This window comes from Corvus hawaiiensis, chromosome 9 (assembly GCF_020740725.1).
Source record: "Corvus hawaiiensis isolate bCorHaw1 chromosome 9, bCorHaw1.pri.cur, whole genome shotgun sequence".
NCBI classification, from domain to species: Eukaryota; Metazoa; Chordata; class Aves; order Passeriformes; family Corvidae; genus Corvus; species Corvus hawaiiensis.
Window position 1 is genome coordinate 16,740,153 of NC_063221.1, and position 20,145 is coordinate 16,760,297.

Genomic DNA, 20,145 nt, shown 5'->3' on the forward strand with positions numbered 1-20,145 from the left:
AAAACGTATTATTGCAAGGCAACGCATTTCTTTGGTTGTTAGAAGGAATAATATTTTCTCTCATGCTGTCCTGAAATGTTTAAAAAGACACGCTGATGCTGCTTTGCCCTGATGCTGACCATAAAAAAAATACTGGAAACAATGTGTAAATGAAAACCAACTACTGTACTTACTGGATAAACTGTTTGTCTCTGAGGGTGAAATGCCAACATCTATTCAGTATTCCTGCAAAATAATCACTGGTTAAGTCCTTAAATCCTGCAAATTTCATGCATGGGAGATTCTTCTAGTTAGGCCAAAGGTCTATGAAAATGTCCCACATGTCTCTGATACAAAAGCCAACATTGCTAAGAGGTGCTCTGTACGCAGTCTGGCATGACCTGGCTTGTGCTGTGTCACTGTCATCCCCTCAGACTGTACACTTGGAATTTACACAGAATTTGGAGTGTTAGGAGTATCATAGAGATGCTCCATGAAATCAGTCTGTGGCATAGCTGCTTCTAAGTCTGAAAGTACAAAGTGAGTGCGATTTGCGAAATTCTTTATAGAGATAACTGGTTCCTCTCTTTTCCTAGTACTGGGTTACCTCTAATGGCAGACTTAGCTTCCTTATTTGAGAATATTGAGAGAATGTGGTGTAGTCTGTGTTACACTGAATAATACAGACTTTTTTCATTCAAAGGGAGCATTTTATGATAGTCATTTGAAAACAAGTAAGAAAGATTATTCAGAATTGAAACAGATGTTAGTTTAAACTTTGAAAACTATTCTGGTAAAAGGATTCCTAAGCTGGTTTTTGTGACAGGTCTGGTCAAATTGGACTCTGAATTGCCTGTGCCTTCTCGTAGAGGAGAATATATGATATGTGCATAATAAATGCTGGCATTATAGCTAGCAACACAGGGAAGAATTTGGAATTTCTTTTCATGTGGCAAAGGATGTAATTTATGTATTTATTTTGACAAATATTTGTAAGTGCCAAACAATTTGGTATGTATCACCCTGAAATAGTGCTGGCAACAATAGCTCCAAGGAAGGTAATAGTCAATTGCCATTAGTTAATTTCTGTAATTGGAAACTGACTTCAGATAATCTGTGTAAAATAATTATGTTGAGAGATACTTATGTATAAATAATGCTCTGGACAGAAATTGTTATGATGTATTTTTATGATGTATTTTCCCCTCTTTAAGTTATCAGTAGTTTTGGCTTCTCAGTTGGGTAAAAAAAATACGCTTTTTTTCTACCACAGAAGTCTGGGTTAGTAGAAAGATGTGAAAAGGGAAGGGGCAGGAGAACAACTGGGTGACTCAGACTTCTTCCTGGGGTGCTTGGAGGACAACAGAAGATGGAAACTTCCATGAAACCTTGGCTACTGCAGTGGCCTGGAAGTAGGGGCTGTGTGTTGTATCTGAACAAACTACAGGGGTATGTCCAAAAAAATCTTCACTGATGCTTTCACACCTGAAAGCTTGTTAATCTTGCTGTGCTTTCACTCAAGTACATATTCTTCTTGACTGGTATTTAGATCTTAGTGAAAGTGTTCATTGAAGGACCAGCCTGGGCAGGGCATGCAGGTCCCAGTCCTTGAGCACCTTGAAGGAAGAGACAGTGAAGTGTATGGATGGGTTGGGTAAATGAAGGAATGCTGCTCTTCCACCACTTCCTGTAGGGACCTCTCGAGAGCTGACAAATGTCCTGGAAGTGTTGGCTACATCCATCTGCAGGGACAGGCAAGTCACAAGGTTGCTGTTGGGATGATGTTGCATTGTAGTAAATCTGGAATGACTTGTTTATCTCTCAAGACCAACACAAGTTGAAGCAGGTTGCAATCTGAAAGAGAGTCTGACCCTCTGCAAACTTCTGTCTGAGTGATGCTATTGCCACTCCAGTGAAGATGTATTTGAAAATCTTTGGCTTTCCTGCAGAACCTGTTACACTTCTGTGTACTGTTTTTCCATTTTCACGATTTTAAATTGCATTTTAGTCTTTCCATTCAAGACCTCAGTTAATGTAACCTGGTTTTAAGAATATTTCAAAAGATGTATATAACTCATCTGCCTTATGTATTAAACTAAAGTATTTCCTCACTTTCTGTAAATAAAGCAACAGTAAATACCTTCACTTTCTCTTAGCCTTTCTCTTTCCGTACATTCTATTTCTGGGCTGGCCTTTGTATGTCACTGAGCTTGGACTCATGTTCTTTCTGATTTGAGAGTTACTTCAGTAGTTCCCACTTTTATTGTGCTTCACATTCTTATCTGCCTTAATTTTTTCAGACCATCCTGTTCTTACTCTCTCCCTCCCTTTGCCCCCACAGCTTATCTCCCCTTGCAGCACTGTAGTTCCACTTCTGCAGCAGTACAGTTTTGGAGAGTGGCTCAGAGACTGCTGTTACTCAGCTGCCATGTGCATCTCACCTGTCCTGATGGACACTTCATTTTTTAAAAACACCTCTGAAAAAGGAATCATTATGCAGATGTTAAAACATGCAACATTTAGGTATTGTTGGAAATAAACCATAATCACCTTCAGTCACTGCATTTGGGTGTGACAGATTACATTGCTTAAACATGCTACATGTCTGTGTGGATAAACGTACCACATTAAAAATATGTTTTTATTCCCATCAGGTGTCTTTAGGTTCTGTCGTTCAGTTTGAGAAGGGAAACTTCTCCTTGTCAGCAGAAACGGAAGAAAAGTTTTTTCCTGAGAAAAATGAACATCTCCTACAGTGGGCCCAGAAGGAATATGGAGCAGTAACATCTTTCACTGAACTTAAAATATCAAGAAACATCTATATTAAAGTAGGAGAAGGTAAACCAAACCAAAACCAACAGAATTCATAGACAGTTTTAGATACTGAGAATAAGTCTTGCTTATATTTCACTTGTTTTAATTTTTAAACATACCTCTTGTTTTCCAAGAGATACGAAAGGGGAAGGCAGAGAAACAAGAGCAAGCCTAAAGTACAGACCTTGGGCTTAGGCAGCTTTTAATGGATTCTGGTGCCATAACTTTATGCTCATACATGTGGATGCAATTGCTCAGAATCTTACAAGAGTCAAACTTTGCCTTTTAAACAGAATCAGCTACTCATGGTGATTGTTTGGGTGCATTCTTCTGAAGAACTGAAGTGGAGAACTTGAAGTAGGGGGGAATTTCTAGAAAGACCCGAGTTATGTTTCCCCCCTCCCAGTATTTGCTTGTATAAGGACTTAGGCTTCTTTGGGCAAAGAATGATTGGTTTCCTCACCAAAATAAGTTGCTTCAGTCTGTCCTTATGCATTTTCATCCCAAGGAGAAAGATATCCTGTCCCTGTGAGCCACATGCCAAATTCTTCAGGTGGCCTAGTGCAGGTGGGAGAGGACTCCAGCTCCTCAGGGACTTCACAGGCCCATATTGGGATAGGGTTCAGGCTTTAGCTCCATAGCTGAGCAATGTTGGAACAACATAACTGTATGATTCTCTGCAGCAATATCTCTGTAGAAACTCCCAAACAGCTGAACTAGTTGGTTACAGAAAAAAACCCCAACAACTGAAAGCCTTCTGTGGAGAAAACATTCTTTCCTAACCACCTGTATCTGATCATTTGATTTCCTGATGTATGAGCCTTGCCCCCCAAAATCAGAACATGCCTGAGTTAGTTGTATCCAAATCCTGCCAAATTTGTAGAGGATTCCCCTGTGTGATTTTTTTTTGTTTTTTTTTTTTTTGTTCTACTTGGCACCAGTCTTGGATTCTAATGCCAGAAAATCATTCAGAAATATAGTTATTAGCTTATTAAAGTGCTCTTGGAATATATACATGGGAGTAGTGGTCTCTGCATTGCAGAGACAAATATTTAATTAGGTACGTTGAAAAAACCAGATAAAATTCTGTTGTTTGATTTGCACATCTCCAGTCAAACCAGGAGGCTAAAGAGGAGAGTTTTGCATCATCTTTAGAATGCACTAAAACACAATTTAATTTGGAGTAAGTACACAAAATGGAACTTGGCAGGCAACCAAAATAGACAGTTTCTGAGAAGGCTCCTACAAACTAGCTCAGCTGTAACCGTATTGGATTTTGATTTAAGTTCTTGGCAGAAGAATGAATATGCATGTATGTGTGGGGGTTATGCATGTGTTCAGGGGTGGGGAGAGGGTCAGTTCTTGAACTGCAGCAGTCATGTGAGGAGTTCTGTGAAACCCACGTGGGATGTGGTGCTGGTCTGCTTCTCTGCAGAGTGAACAGTAGAATCCCTGGATTTCACAAACCACAGCATACAGTGATGTATATTTTAGGCTTTTCATACAAAACTTACACTCCTTGAGCATTTTTGTAAGGTACCCTCAGCTGACAGTCTGTGAATCACTGCTAGTATTACTCATAATCTATAGGTGGTCATACAAATAGTTCCTTGCTATGTGGCTGATACAGAATTTAATTGCTGTATCCGTATAACTGTCCACATTCCAGTTTCACTCAAGTTAGACAAATCTGAAACTGGAAGATGTAACATTTTAGAAGTGTAGGCTATAGCTGAATACAGCAAACAGAAAATGCAAGCCAAAGGACAGAAAGAACACTGATCTTTCATAGAATAAAGCTGCTTCTGATGCTTTGGGTCTCTGAAGTCACTTTTGAAACTGCAAATGAAAGGCAGCTGAGAGCACTAGCAAACTGGATCAGGGCCAAATGCATCTGAATCCTGTTGATTCGAAAGAGTGGCTGATCAAATACTACAGGGATGGTGGTCACAGCAAGAGCTTTAAGGGGCCAGAATGGGGGTGTGGAAGAAAGGGGCACAAGAAGTGGGGTACTTGTTCTTGCCTTGATTTGTGTAATGAAGGAGATGGCAGAGTGACTGTCAGATTCAGATAATTCAGATGACAGATAATCACTGTCAGATTCTAGAAAGCAGGAGTGCTCATGGTGAAAGTGGTCTTGGTACATGTTTTTCAGCAGAAGTCAATTTAATTCCTCATGGTTTCATAAGACATGATTGAACAAGGCAGGAAGTCCTATCAGTTTGCTAAATGTTACCTAATGCATCAGTGTAAATCCAGGGCAAATGTGCTAGCCTGGAGGGACACTAATTTCAACACATTTCTTAGATAAATAAGAAAAAAATTAGTCAGCCATACCAGTAACTAAACTGGAAGATGTACAGTCTAGTTACAGATGGTAACACTGTGCTTCTGTCCTGGCAGAAGCTGAAGCCATCAGTCCTGACTCTGAATTTATAGCCAGTACACACCAGTGCACATATCCTGCATGCCATGCTTGCTTGGTTTAATGCTTGTACATGGTCGCATTGTGTCTGGCTTAGCTGTGTGTCCTGCTGCAGGAGGAGTACTGCCTAGAGTTTGCATCCTCCCTCCTGAGACTCCTGTAGGCCCTTCCCTGATCCCAATTCTGTCTTGCCATTAAATACCAGTAAAGGTTCTGATTCTGTTGTGCTAAGGGCTGGCAAACTGCGAAATACACATGAATAAGCCCTGCCATCAGAGTGCCCAAAGAAAATTCCAAACACCTTGTTTATCCCCAGCTCAGACTTTGAAAGGCAAGCTCTGCTTGGATGGGATTTTTATTGCTGAATCCAGCTGCTGCTGCCCAGGGTGCCTGTCTTGGAGAGTGACACTTGATTAACAGTGCTCATTTGCACAAAAACCTCCTCAGGATGATGTTAAGCTTGGATATTCAACTTTTAGCCAAGAACCTGTGGATGACACCTAATTTGTGCAGAATAGAGCAGACAGTGTCTGTCCTCATCAGTAAAATAGAAGTGCTGCACACAGAAACTACAGATCCTGGTGTGCAATCCTCTGTCTCCAGCCAGGCAGCCTGGCACTCGCCAAAGGAGAGAGTGGCTGCCGGCCACTGCTCACAGCTCTGCTGCTTTCTGGCCAGCAGGGCCCTCAGCACCCCGGCCTGCTGGCCAGAGAGCCTCTGCTGAGGGTGTTGCCTGCAAACCTCACGTCTGATTCCATATTGGGAGTCTGGGGAGGTTAGAGAGGCACAGAATCCATAAACTGACTGCTTGTTGGCTGGTGTGGTAGTGTTTTTAATTAATTGCAGACACCTGCAGTCCCTTTCCAAAGTAAGTAGACAGCCCTGAAACTAAGAAAGAAGAGGTGTGTAGTGAGCAGAGAAAGATGAAATGGATCCCCTTTTCTTTTCTACTCCAGCCCGATTTTGGTAACTGGTGTGGATGAAAGTAAATGCATTTTGGTGTGTATGTCAACTAGCCCGTGACAGAGTTAGAATTTGCTGCAGAGGAAAAGCATGCTATCGAGTGGAGGCCCTGGCTGGGGAGTGTCCGTGCTTCTGGCAGCAAGAGCAGCAGTTCTGGAGAGCTCCAGAGGCCTAATGGAAGTGCCAGGAGCAAGAACTGAGTTCTTTGCAATGGCAAATGATAGCATGTGTGGTAATTACCCACAAACTACTCCAGAACTGTTATTTTATGGCCTGAATCATGTTGTACAGCAGTTAAGAAGCAAATACCTAGTGTCTCTGTGTGTGTATATATTTATATATATTTAAAAATTCAAGCTCAGCATAGACCATTTGGAATAATTTTCCATTCTGTGCTGTTGTGGGAGGAGCTGGCAGAACTGCAGCTGCATTCAAGGCTAATCTGGCAGGGTACATACCAGATGCTAGAGAAGTGCTTTGCTTGGGCAGTATGAATAGTTACAGCTTTATACAGCTTTAGTAGCTTCTGTAGGGGAGACAACAGGGTTAATGTTCAAAGGCTACTTTGTATAAGATCAGGAGAAGAAACTCCCCTAATTGTTTCTGCAGAGACCAGGGTCACAGGAGTCTCTGGTTTTCCTGCAAAGTTGTGTAGCACACACAAATGCACTTCAGAGGTGACATTTCAGTTCTCATTTATAGAGTGCATGACAGCTTTTAAGAGTTTGTTCACAGTTTTGTTTTCACAGTGCATGTTATTTGATTTATTTTCTTTTGGGAGTTTTTTTTGTTTGTTTGGGTTTTTTTGTTTGCTTGTTTTTTTGGTTTTTGGTTTTTTTTTTTTTTTTTTGTTTTGTTTTGTTTTGTTTTTGGGGCTTTTTTGTGGTTTTTTTTTGTCATTTGTTTGGGTTTTTTTTGTTTGTTCTTTGTTTTTTTTTGTATCTTATTACTGACCTTAATAGGAAAAGTCTTTCTTGTAAAGCAATGGTCAAAGACCCAGCCATGTGGAATTGTATTCTTACAGGACTTCATGTGTTTGAACATGGTACTTAGTCCTTCTATGTATTATGACAATTCATATGTCAAGCTATCTCAGAAATTCAAAGTGTTCCTGATTTTCAGTTTATTTTCAGTATTTTTACAGGAAATACTGTTTCTTGGGGTACAGCAATGTAGGCTGTGCATGAGAACTTCATACCAAGTGGCTATTTTTTATGGTTTGCATTGTACACTAGTGGCTCTTCACCCAAAGGGTGGTTGGGCACTGGAACAGGCTCCCCAGGGAAGTGCTCACAGCACCAGCCTGACAGAGGTCCAGAAGATTTTGGACAGTGCTCTCAGACACATGGAGTGACTTTTGGGGTGTCCTGTGCAGGGCCAAGAGTTGGACTTGATGATCCTTATGGTGTCCCTTCCAACTCAGTATATTCTGTGATTTCAAAATGCTCATGTTCAGCTAGGCAGTTAAAACCAAAAGAGAGATTGAATAGTTATGCTGGAATTTCATCATTTCAGCTATGGATATTATGATCAGACTTTGGATCAACTGATTCCGTAATTATCTTGCTGGTTTTAATTTTCCATGTGCAAGAGAAATGCAGTATTTCTAGACAACACTGACAGCAACTACACAATATATAGGAAATATATTGAGTAAGGAAATGGAAAGTACTTTCTGTAGTATTTAGAAAATGGTAAGTTCATAATAACAAGAATAAAACATTTTCCACAGGGAGAAGGAGTGGATTCCAAAAGTTATCTCTGAGTAAAACGCAAAAGAAAGAAATTGCTTTTGAAGGTGCAAGGAACAAATTGAATGTATTTTATTAATTTTGAAAAGTTTTCACATATTTTCCTTCAGAATTGTTTTCAAATATCTCTTTGTGGGGATTTTCTTTCATTAAATGTTTAAATCCATAAATAGTAACTATTCAGTTTAGAAGTATATATTTCATATCAGAAAGGTGATGTATTCTTGCAACAGTGATCTCCCTTTCAATATGATGATTGGTCACATGTGCTTATAATAGATGGTAGATTCACCTTTCGGCACTATAGTGCCACACTGATGTTGATGTGGTATGTGTGTACATCTAAGCTGACATCTGTGTTTAAAGGTGCATATGCTTTCTTTTTTCCCCCCCTCCAGATCAGGTTTTTCCTCCCTCGTGCAACATAAAAAAGAATTTTCTCTCTTTAAATTACCTTGCGGGATATCTACAACCGAAACCAGCAGAGGGGTGCCTTATGTCTAACCTAGTCCAAGAAAGAGAAGTTCATATCATTGAACTAAGCACTCCAAATTCCAATCCTAACAGGTAAAGTATCGTCTAAACAGACTAAAACTGTTTGAAATAATAACTAAGAATTTTATTTGTCTAATAAAAATCAACTGAAAGTAGCCATTTCATAATTTCAAGAAAATCTTGGGCTTTTGTGCTTTGCCTTAAATAGAAGTTGGTTCTTCAGTATGTAAAGATTTTGAATTCTGCTTCATAATCACAAGATTTCTCTAGACAAGACTGCAAAGCACAGCTTTTATGGACTACATACTGCTCCCCTTCTTGCTCAGTCAATCACATTTTTCCAAGGATAAGGTGAATAAGGGAATATCAGTAAGGGCAGTATCTGACCAAGAGGGTTTAAGGTTAGACCACTGTGTGAGGAGGTGAGAGAGGTTGAAAGTAATCTTGACCTGTCACAGGTGGGGATGACTGGCAGCAAAGCCTTGGACAGTGGCTCCCAAACAGTGTCCAGAGGTTGCAAGTGATCTGTGGTCTGTGGTTAGTGTTCCACAGTTGCTCTGAAGATTCACACTGGTATTTTCTGTCAAGTTTCCAGTTGAGTTTAAGGGGTATTTTGATAATTACGAGAAATGTTAAGGGTTGACAGTGGTGCACTGACCAAAAAACTTTGTAACTACTGGTTAGGAAAAGTAACTCTCTGTACACGTTATAAGGATTATCTAAATTGTCAAAGGTACCTTTGGGAGGTAAAACATTTAAAATATTCATCCTTTGCTGGTCTTTCCTAGATCTTAGTGGGAGAATACGGGTGGGGTTTGCTTCAGATAGTCACACTTCGAAAACCTCTTCCTAAGTGCCAAGTATGATTGCTAGAACAGAAATTTGCTATGAAACTTAGATGGTTACAATTTCATCAGAGATAAGGTAGAATTAAAATCCTGTCTGCTTACTGCTGACACTGGATATCTGGCATTGTCCAGTTCTGCTCCTCGTGCAGCTACACATGAGCATATCCTATCCCTAATGAGAAAATCACACGGGAAATGGAGGTGGGAGGAGGTGTTTTTGTGAAAAGGATAATTCTCATTGCAAGATGTTGAACCCAGAGCCTGATAATTTTCTTGCCTAGCAACCTGGGAATAGTAAGAAAGTGCTGAGATGTACTGGAAGTGGAGTTGGTAGCCCCAAATGATGATGCAGCCCCATCCTGAACAGAGCTGATGATAATCTCAGCATCATTCCAAGTCCCTTGTAGTCTTACACAGTGACAGTCCGGGTTCCAAGCTTTTGGCTTTGGATGATAGTACAATAGGAATTTGCTTTTCAGATGATAACCCTGCAAAAAGTTTAAATATTTTGCTATTAGAAGTAAAAAAAAAAAGGTACTAAGTTACTTTGTTCTTAGTTTTATGTGTTATATACAGCTGTCTTTACAAAGTTTAAATCCCCAAAGAAACATAGAGAAGCCGAGCTGGGCATGTGTAAAACTGCAGGAGAGTGAACAAAGGTCTCCAGATACACTAAGTCTCAGTGCATAATATTAGTTGGAACCTATTACTTGGGGATGAGCACATTCTTGTAATGTATGGCCCCATAAGATGATCTGGAAGTATAGGTTTTTCTGTTGAATTGGTATTTTGCATGATGAGATGTTATTGATGGGTAAGAACCCATTTGCTTTACTTACTTTACTGAGGTCTTGAAAATCTGGATAGTTTTCATCTATTTTCCAGCAAGCAGTAGGCTGGACATCTGGGTTTTTTTTTCTTTTTAAAGTAAGTATATATCCAGAAGTATTGGAAACTGAATACACTTCTTAATTCCTCAAAGCATGCAAGATCTTAGGCAAAGTAATTCCACAATTTAACTGTTTAGGCAGAGACACCCGCCAATATAGTTCTTGTGGTTTGGGTTGGGTTTTTTGTGCACGTGTGTTAACCTGCTTGTCTTTTTGATTTTTTTTTTAGGTATTATTTTAAGTTTTAATACAGTTATAGCCAGAGAAAACTGAAGCAGTTATATTTAGGCACTGTCACAGTGAAATAAGAAAATTATGTTTACTTTAGAAAGCAACCTGCTAGTCATATAACTTACCTGCACTAAATAATAGGTGAATTGAGTAGCACACTTCTTGTAAATAAGAGACAGAAGTATTTTTTGTCTAAAAAGTACTTGTTTCTATTGTTATGCAAAATCACTTAAGTGTATATGGAATAACAATCTGTTTTGCACATGTTGTGTTGCCTGGGATAATATCCAGCATTTTAATCAGCTGGCCAGACAGTGGAAACATGATGGATTGGAAGAAGGTTGATAGCTGAAAATTTTTGGCATTCTGTTCTAACTTTCTATTTTCCACATACAGTGCTCTCCAGGTGGATATAATCGTTGACATTAAACCATCTCAACCAGGCGCCAGACTTGTCAGAGATGTCGTTCTTATCCTCAAGTGTAGAAAGTCTGTCAATTGGGTTATCAAGTCTCATGATGTCCAAGGAAAGCTGGAAGTGATTGTAAGTTAAGGCACCTTTATTTTTTGAGAGCTATTGTGCTGCAACAGGATAGAATCCATTTAAATGTGATGTAGTGCTAGACCATGTTGATTTCTGAATGTTTTCTCTTAGCTGCTTCTTTTTAATTATTACTGCATTTTAAGAAGTAAATACATAAACTTTTTGTTCTGCTTAACCTTTAATATATGGGCTATAAAACTGACCAACTCATCGCAGAAGCCAGGTGGTTAGTGCAAGGATTGAGTCTGTGTCTTTTTGACTTCTGTTGAAGCACCCTAAACACACAGTTGGATGTTTATATCCCTTTTTGCTGTTACTTTGGTGAATGAATCAACAGGTTCATCTCAAAAGTGGAATGATGCCTTCAAGTGCAGAATAGATAATACTAGATATGCAGGACACACCCACATCCCTTTAGAAGTGGAAACACTCTTACTTCTGCTTGTGGCTGTAGTACTATCTATCCCTCTTCCCTGCCAGTACTTCTGTCGCCAGTAAGTGTTTGGTCAAATTGACCTCATCTCTCCTTAGACAGCAAAAATTAATTTCTTTAAAAGTTAAAACCAGGCTCTCTAAAGTTAAACCTCTAAAATTACTGGAGATGCTGATTCATGTTGAGTTTTGGTACAGGCTTTGTGGCTTAACACCATTTCTACTAAGAACATGTGTGTTCCCTTGCTCTGAAATAAATAAATATAATTGAACTGATCTTGCAGCCTATAAATTTGTGGCCTATTTCTGTCTTAAGCGATCAGTTAAGAGCACATGGTACAGTTGAGCTGAATGTTTGCTCAGGACCACCCAGTAGCCTCATGATTAGCAGTTTTGCAGCAATTCAGTTACATTTTCAAACTCCAGTTCTTTGTATTTATAGACATTTTACTTTGCGTGGTTGCTTTCTGCTTTTAATGCGTGCAGAGGAAATTCTGGCAGGATCCAAAGGCTGATTGATCTAAATCTCCTAAGAAAACAGATCAGCAAGCAGGATTTCATAGTAGCTTTTGAGAGTGAAGTAAAAGAAAACATATTTTGGTGTTGCTCAGAAAATTGAATGGAAAAATTACCTAGGGAGGATGACGACGTTCCCTTTTGATCCCTGACAGATATTTATCTTAGAGACAGGAAAGGATGTTCTGGTCATTCTGTAGGTCCGAAATAGTCAGTCCTTAAAGAGAAAGATCAAGGTTGGTTGCTGAGGATTACCACTGTTGTAAGCAGAAGGGCAAAAAATAGTGCTTGACTTCAAAGCTTCATTCTGGTTATCATGTAAAATTCACCACTGCGCATTTTGGGCATATATGGATCTCCTTTCACAGGATAGAGAATTGTGCCTTAGTTCACACCATGCTAGGAGATAGCTCAAGTACCGTATTTCATGTCCATGAATGGATGATCAATTTTCACAAGAGGATTTCTACGGGATTTAAAAATTTCTGAAGTGCTGCACTTGAACATAGAAAAGCAAGGCTGCTATTATTTTTACAGTTCTTCTTTGTTGATTATTGAAAGTATGAGTAAAAAGTATAATTAAAAATTGTTTCTGTAATAAGTACCAGAAGGTAACATTTTATTTAGATTAACAAAAAAAGAACGTAATACATAAAACATATGTGGAAATGTCAGTATTTAAAAGACTTTGTATTCATGTTAGGGTTTGTGAGTAACTATTTACTTTACTACTTCATTTGTATAGATGCTTCATTTTCTGAATATGTGTTAATTTTCCTTTATTTCGAGGGGATAAGGGAGGGAACTAAACTCCCCCATGTCACTAAAAGCCTGCATATCCAGCATTTAGGATCTCTTCATATCTCTATTAAGCTGAAGGCCTTTCCAAGCCCAAATTTAGACAATGCATAAAAACATTACTAAGCAATTAGGTAATGTTTCACAATGTTCTTTTTATTAGTTGAAGCAGTTCCATGCACTTCAATTTTCCTAACTTCTTGCCCTCACTACGAATTAGAGGTGTCTTGAGGGGATTGGCAAGCTGAGAGGGAAAGGTTAGTGCTAAGCTGCCTCAAACCCAGGACTGTACGTTACTGAGGTCTAAGTTCACAGAAAAAAAATTTAAAAGATGTTTTAGGTCATATAGCTCATCTCCCAGCTTGCTGTGTTTCTTGAAACTCTGAAAGAGGATGGACACAAACCCAAGTAAGATGGGAGTACTTTAGGTAAATTAATTGCACATGACGTATGTGCAGTGCTTTCCCCCCAGGCTGCGTTTAACTCCTGTATGCAGGCAGTCCTTACATGCAGTGCTTTTGTGGTTCTGTGCTTGTACACTGCTGTTCACATTGCTTCCTTTGCAACTGGTGTCCCTCTGCAAAGCTGGGAGCTGTGCAGTGAAGTTGCAGAAAGAAAATGTTTGTTGAGGGGCAAGGAGTGAGAAAAGTGCAATGCACAAAGCAAACCTGTGAGGGTTTCAGAAGCTTGGAGGGACTGTTGTTTACCTGAGAACAACTGCCCACCACTTTCTGAAATGGTGTCTATTCTGAGTAGGTTAGTGAGGGCTCAGATTGCCTATTTCAATCACAGTGTGTGAAAGTGTTGGCAGAGCAGGCAAGTGAAGGTAGGTCTATTTCTGCAAGCCCTTGTTCTTGCTTTTGTTTCAGTGAGGCCATGCAAGACTGAACATTTCACAGGCTCAGTGTGGAGTGCAGTGGTGTAAACAAGCCCTGAAAATGCTCGGGTGCCAGCTAGGACAGTAAAGTTCTGAAATAATATTTGTTCAGCTGTCTCTTCATGACAGAAAAGTAAAGAGCTGGAGCAAAGTTGGGGTAGCATAATAACTCCTACCAGTCAAAGGTGTGTGGTAATATGAAAATACGTGATCAGTCATGTCCAGATTTGCATCTGTGGAAGATCAAAGATTAGTTGATCCCAAAGAGCAGTAAGGCACTAAAATTAGGATACCTGTTGCTCCATTTTTGTTTCTAATCTTCAGTGGCCTTGAGCGTTGATAACTGTACTGGTAACAGTATCCTCAAACCAGACACTCTGCCCTTAGTTATCTTGAACTTCAATTGTGAAGCTCCAAGTGTTTAAAGGCTGTAGAACTGGGTGTTTAGGAAGAAATGAGGGAGGGAGCTGAAGGTACACTATGCCATTCCATCAGGACTCTCTACATGCTTTATTCACTTCTGTGTTCAAAAACTCATTCTGATGTCAGGTAGAGAAGTGCAACTGAGCTCTGTGACCTGTGTAGCATGTCCATATGAGCCCTGTCTAACAGAGATCTCTCTAGTCAATCTTTTGGTGTTGTAGAGTGAAAGAGATGTAAGATTTGTTCACACTGAGGAAAACCAGTGGGGATGAAAAGAAGATGCAGCCTATATGATGGAGAAGGTAATCGAGCATGGGAATGAAAGTGTTTGTGGAACATTCCATGGTATCAGCTGCATTAAAAAGTGCATTTCAATGACATTGCAGAAATCGTTGAAAAGTGGGTCATCATGCCTTTCCTGCAGCATCTACGTTCAGCTTGTTCTGTAGCCATTGATGTGATTGTTATAGTGATAATAGTAATGTTGTGAGTGTAAAAATAAATATATATGTATTTAGCTTTGGTGTGAATGAATACGTGTTAAAGATGCCAAGCTGCTGAATGCAAGTTTGTGTAATACCAGTGAATATTTTCGAACTGCCCCTCTAACAGTGAGAGATACTTGTTATGTTCCTTTGACTTGCCCATTTGGGCAAGAAAATTTGAAATTTTACAAAACGTTTACAGGAAAATGAAAACTAAGTGGTTGTGTGACTCATTTATTTAATAATAATTCAGCATGTGCATTCATAAGGTCAGCATGTGCATTTATGAGTTTGCTGTATCAACTATTTGTGTAAAACTTGTATTTCTCATTAATTTAAAAATATTTTCATGTGCAGAAAGTATAGGTTGTTTTATTTCAGTAGTCTGCCCGTGCATAAATGTGCATGCTCTCACTGCTCTATTAAGCATTTAGTTCAATCCTGTTTAATGAACTCAAAACTTTGGAGGAGGCACACGGCATTCCTAGGGTGAAGCTCATTCAGACACAGCCTGTCCTTGGTGCCAGCTGACTTAACAGCATTAGCTGGTATCAGCTCTACTTCATGAGCATGCTTTTTGCCTTTTTCAGTAATGCTCATTTGAACAAACGTTTTCCTTTATTCAGCTTAAGTAATGCTCTAATCCAAGAAATTAAGGGGACATTTGAAAATTCAGCTGTCATCCTGAATTCACCTCACCTCAGGAGTAATTTCAGCTCAGTTTTGAAGAAAGTATTGCATTATACAAAAGGCTGTAAATATGTCTTTGTCTCGTTTAGGGATTAACAGTTTCTGATTGCTTTGATTTATTGTACTCCAGGCAGAGCCTGAGAGGAAGCAGGGGTCTCTTTTCCATCTGTGCAGCAGTTATGTGCCTAAGGTGGCAGGGTTTGGTTTATTTCCCAGATGTCCTCAGTTTGCTGTTATTTAATAGAGTAAAACAGAATAAAAAATCAGGGTTCAATCAGTGTCCAGATCAGTGTTCAGATCAGGTTCCATCATAAGTATCCTTAAGTGGTAAATCACAACCCAAGTTTCTCTTTATTTGCAGACATCAAATAGTATTGGTTTTGGAAAAGAAACAGAACGATCCATGACTATGAGTAAATCAGTAATACCTGACATTCCCTCATCACATGAGAGTTTGATCAAGTGGGCTTACGAGCATAATTATAGTCCAGTTATTTCCTACACAAAAGCATCTGTTGCTAACAGATTTCATCTGCAACTTGAAGATACAGGTAAGTTTGAAGATGGACTTTTAGCATGTAGAAAAACATATCTTGTGTTTCCAGGAATGCAATTACTTGAAAGGTGTTTTCTCAGTTTCGAGGCTTTGGTTTTGGCTGTTACACTTCTTTTACTGCTCATCGTCAAGAATGCTGGTAATATCTATAAATGATGGTTGCAAATAATAATCTGTGACTTTTTGATTAGAGAAGTCCAGGCAAGTTGTGTTATTTCCTGAAATTTGGTGGAATTAAATGTTTATATTTTATCCAACATGCAAGACTTTATAGCTGATGATACCCAGTGTTCACTGAAAGGGATGTCAGCAATAGGGTATCTTGTTAGTTAATAAATCCAGCTTTGATTTTTTTTTTTAGTATGTTTTTTCCAAAAGTATGAGCATAGTGTTTCCTTGAGACGATTAAATAAACATTGAAACTTTTTATGGACATGAGTGGCTTACCAAAAAAATCTGAGCAAACAGAGTAAATACAATTATTAAAAAAAAATTGGTTATTTGGCCAAAGTAATTGCTGATGTAAAGCTATCTGGGTCCTTTGAAGCTAGCAGAGTTGTATCTCTGTTTTTCACTAATTCTGAGTTTCAAGCACTATAACTATTGTTTTACAATTTTGAAAAAGCTTATGTTCACATTAATGTTGTCAATTGCCCTCTCAGGGGTTCTGTCCTCAGCAGTTACATGTATAAGCCAAGAGATAGTTTTCTCATTTACTCACTATAAAGCTAACTCTTATTTAGCTTCACTCTGGTTTTGTAAGTAGTTTCACAACAATAGTGACTGAACTTCTGATGGGTCTGGTAGTGGAAGAATTTAACCTAATGATTTGCACTTAGGCTGTTTCAACAGTACCAAAATAGTATCTTTAATGAATGTGATGTTTCTTTTACCTCTGTGGATCTTTTGCATAAAATAGGTCCACTCATCAAAAGTTTATTTTCAGTTCTTGGTGAGGGAGATTTCTGACAGGGACTGAGTATACCAAGATTAAATGCCTCAGTAGCAACTAAGCCCTTAGTTGTAGGAGTTGTGGCTACTTACCTAAAAGTACAAAGATGCAGCTTTTAATGTCCTCCAGGAGCTCCCTTTATGGGATAATATTTTTTTTGTATTAAAATTATTAGTTCTGGATACTTTTTAGGAAAAATATTTAATAAACTAATGTGGATTTGTTGCTTTTTGTTCTTTTTCAGAAGAGATGAATGATGAGGAAGACCACTCCCTTCCTCCAGAGTTGACAGAGTTGCTGGGTGCTAACCCACTGCCAGCTCCAAAGAATACTGATGGCCTGACTTTTCCATTTCACATTAACAGAGGAAGACATGACACGGTGGGAGAAGAAATCTTCCCATCCAGGCATTCAGTAGATACATTAATAAATCATGACTTCGGGCATTCCCTCTCAAAACATAAAGAACCTGAAGAAGTTCAGGGCAGTGCTGATATGGCCCTGTCAGTAAAGTGTGATGACAAAGTCATGACAGTAGCTGTAGAAAAAGATTCTCTACAGGTTGGTGTAATATCTTTTTCTCAAAACTGGGGAAGCTTTTTTGGGCAGACCATTTATTGGCATTTTAATTGAAAAAAATAAACATTCTAAGTTCTACAGCCATCCCCACACAACCCCTCCCAAAAACAATTTGGTGAGGAAACTGTGCTGTAGATGTTCATTGACATGACTCATAGTGTTTTCTCTTCCCAACAATCTGGTGGTTTTTAGAGGGATTTTTGACTGACGGTGTGCATGGTTGGTTCTGTAAAAAAATTACTGTACTCAACCATCAGTCTGAGTTTTTAATTTCCAAAGTACAAAGAAGCTGCTTTTGGTAGCAGTGTGAGACCTAAATAGATCCATCTTTACCATCTACCAGCTGACAGGTTGCTTGTGTCCATTTGTATTGTGGAAAAGAGCCTGATACAGCCAGCATTTTTAGCTCATTTCAGACCAAACAGAGGCAGCATTATTAATCGGCAGATTAATAACGAACCTGTTGTTTCCTTTTTTTCCATGTTACATTTATTCCCTGTCTGCCATGTATAACAGCATTTTGAGAGTGACCTTCCCTGGATGTCAGTACAATGAACTCCACTTCTTCCTGTCAGCAGTCACGAACAGTGACTGAGCTGCACTTTGAGCAGGAGCTGTACGCAATTGTGCTTCAGCCCCTCACAAAGCGCCTTTGTTTCAGGCTGGCGGCTACAGCCGGACAGAGCTCTCGCTGCTGGACCACTCCTGCAAAGCCAGGATGAATGGGACCCACTTCATCTTGGAATCTTCACTCAACAAATGTGGGACTCAGACAGCATATATCTTGAATAAGATTGTTTATTTTAACTCTGTGAGTATTTTACAAAGAGGATCCACCTTCTGTACTGCACATCGTAGTAGTACAAGGAAGCTGTTGTAGTTAGCTTTAGTCTTGGCAAAAAGGAGGCATCCTCATCCTTTCCTGCCTAGCTCAAACCTAGTTGCAGCCACAGTCTCTGTATTCAAGGAGCTATGAAGGCTGCACATTCAGTGTGCTCCTGTGGTCAGATAGTATCCCAAAGGAAAAAGGAGTTGGAGTTAAATACATTTTTGCACCATGGCTGCCCTTTGGTACCATCTGTACCAGTCTCAGAGAAGTTGCACTGGCGTTCCCTGTGCAGCTTTGGTGCATCCATATGTAAGCAGTACTACATTGCTGTAAAGAGAAATAGGAATGAAGTTTTGTAATTGCACAAAGCAATACCTTTTAATTCATATCATGAATTAAGTGAATTTTTTTCTTCTAAAATTGTGTGTGAAAAAAGCTTTTTAAAATGTGAGGAAATGACATTATTTTTTCATGCTTTTCTCTTAGAATTTGAATTTATATTTTTTATCAGTTGCTATACATAATGAAGGGACTCTTGAGTACTAGTATATGAATGATGATGCAAAGGAGCCCAGTTAGGTTGTAAGCATCTGCTTCCAGACTGGCTCAGCTTATGAGCCAGAGTACAATGCAGATATTCTGGGTTCAAAAGTAATGACACGTTTCTCTTGCTGAGCTTTCCAGTACATAGAAGTAACTTTGGCAAAGGACTGGAAAGCCTGTGGTCCAACCCAAACACAGCTCAGGCAATCTGATCTGACCTTGCCTGGTTAAAACTGTTCTGTGCTGGGGAGTCAGTAGCACCTAACTTTAGAAACAGCCCCAAACCAAGATAGAATCATCGGCACACGACAGAACAGCGTGGGTCTGGAGCTAAATACTCTTATGGTCCCTGTATTCTGTTATGGCCCAAAGTAAAGTGGTTATTTACCTCCTCTCCTTTCTCCAACATGTCTTTTAATAGTCTTGGCTTCACACTTGAACTCCCAATCATGTATGGGATTGTTCAGAATTTGGGAGTATTTCTCCTAGAAAACAGACACCATGCAGTCGAGTGTCAAAGAGGGTGTGTATGTCACTTTTTAGCAGTTGCTCTATGTCTAAGAAAACAAAGTTAAAGTCTTGGAAGGAAGGGAACTAGCTGAGGAGCTGCAGGCATACAGAAGCAGAATGCAGAACACTGGAAAACAAAACCAGAAATTTCCAGGTGAAGAAGTGAAGACATGTAAAAAGGACAAAAAAAAAAAAAAAAGGGGGGGGAAATTTAGCGAGGAAAAAAAAATAAGAAGGGGAACATGAAGAAGGAATATCATGGTTTTGAGTATATATGTCTGAAAAAAAATTGCTAATGAGAGAAGAGAAAATCCTTTAGTGGCCCTAACACTTTTAGTGATTTTTTTTATGAGTGCACTAAGGAGAACTGCAAATAGCAAAATATCACTTTAGAAAGCCATTCCTTTTTTCAGTGTTGGCTGTAGAAATACCAGAAATAGAATGGAAATGCTAGGCTGCTCATTCAGACACCAACACCCAGACTGGTGTCTTTCTTTGCTGGCTCTGAATTCTGGAAAAAAAACTCAGGGGCATTCTTTAAATATAAGCTACATATCCTACATGCTCAGCGCAAGGCTGTTCAAGACACACTTTCACCATTTGCTTAGCTGGTCTTTTGGCCTTTGCATTGTTCTGAAGAGAGAAGAAAATAATAACCATGAGAGTGCTCAGTTATCACCTAATCTAATTTGTTTGCAATACCTCTTGTGCAGATTGTCATTCAGCTGTCATCACCAGCTGAAGGCAGCGGCTTTGAAGATGACGACATGGAATCGGGTGATAATGGATTTCCAGGGGATGCTGATGAGGGAGAGGTGGCTTTCTCAAGCTGGCCTGAAATAGCGGTATGTTATCCTCAGGTTTGCACCTGACAGTGAAGAAATACCTATTGTAATAAGCATTTCACATAAATTACATTAATTGTCTAGAAATTTGTTTGTCTTTTAACACATTTCTTCTCACTACTGTTTCTTATGACTCTGTTGAAGATTTGCACTAAGTAGATGGAACGTGG

General features: G+C 39.2%; 1 protein-coding gene across 3 annotated transcripts in view; it reads left to right on the plus strand.

The window, feature by feature from the left end:
- TGFBR3 (transforming growth factor beta receptor 3) overlaps positions 1-20,145 on the plus strand; it is a 118,503-nt gene that overhangs the window by 78,212 nt on the left and 20,146 nt on the right. For 2 of the 3 annotated variants that reach the window (XM_048312716.1, XM_048312713.1), the window contains exons 5-11: positions 2,634-2,817; positions 8,331-8,499; positions 10,793-10,940; positions 15,523-15,712; positions 16,914-17,230; positions 17,910-18,059; positions 19,844-19,975. In XM_048312716.1, the coding sequence (XP_048168673.1) occupies positions 2,634-2,817; positions 8,331-8,499; positions 10,793-10,940; positions 15,523-15,712; positions 16,914-17,230; positions 17,910-18,059; positions 19,844-19,975 (1,290 nt within the window). The remainder of the gene's footprint in view (positions 1-2,633; positions 2,818-8,330; positions 8,500-10,792; positions 10,941-15,522; positions 15,713-16,913; positions 17,231-17,909; positions 18,060-19,843; positions 19,976-20,145) is intronic. The other variant, XM_048312715.1, reaches the window with a different exon arrangement.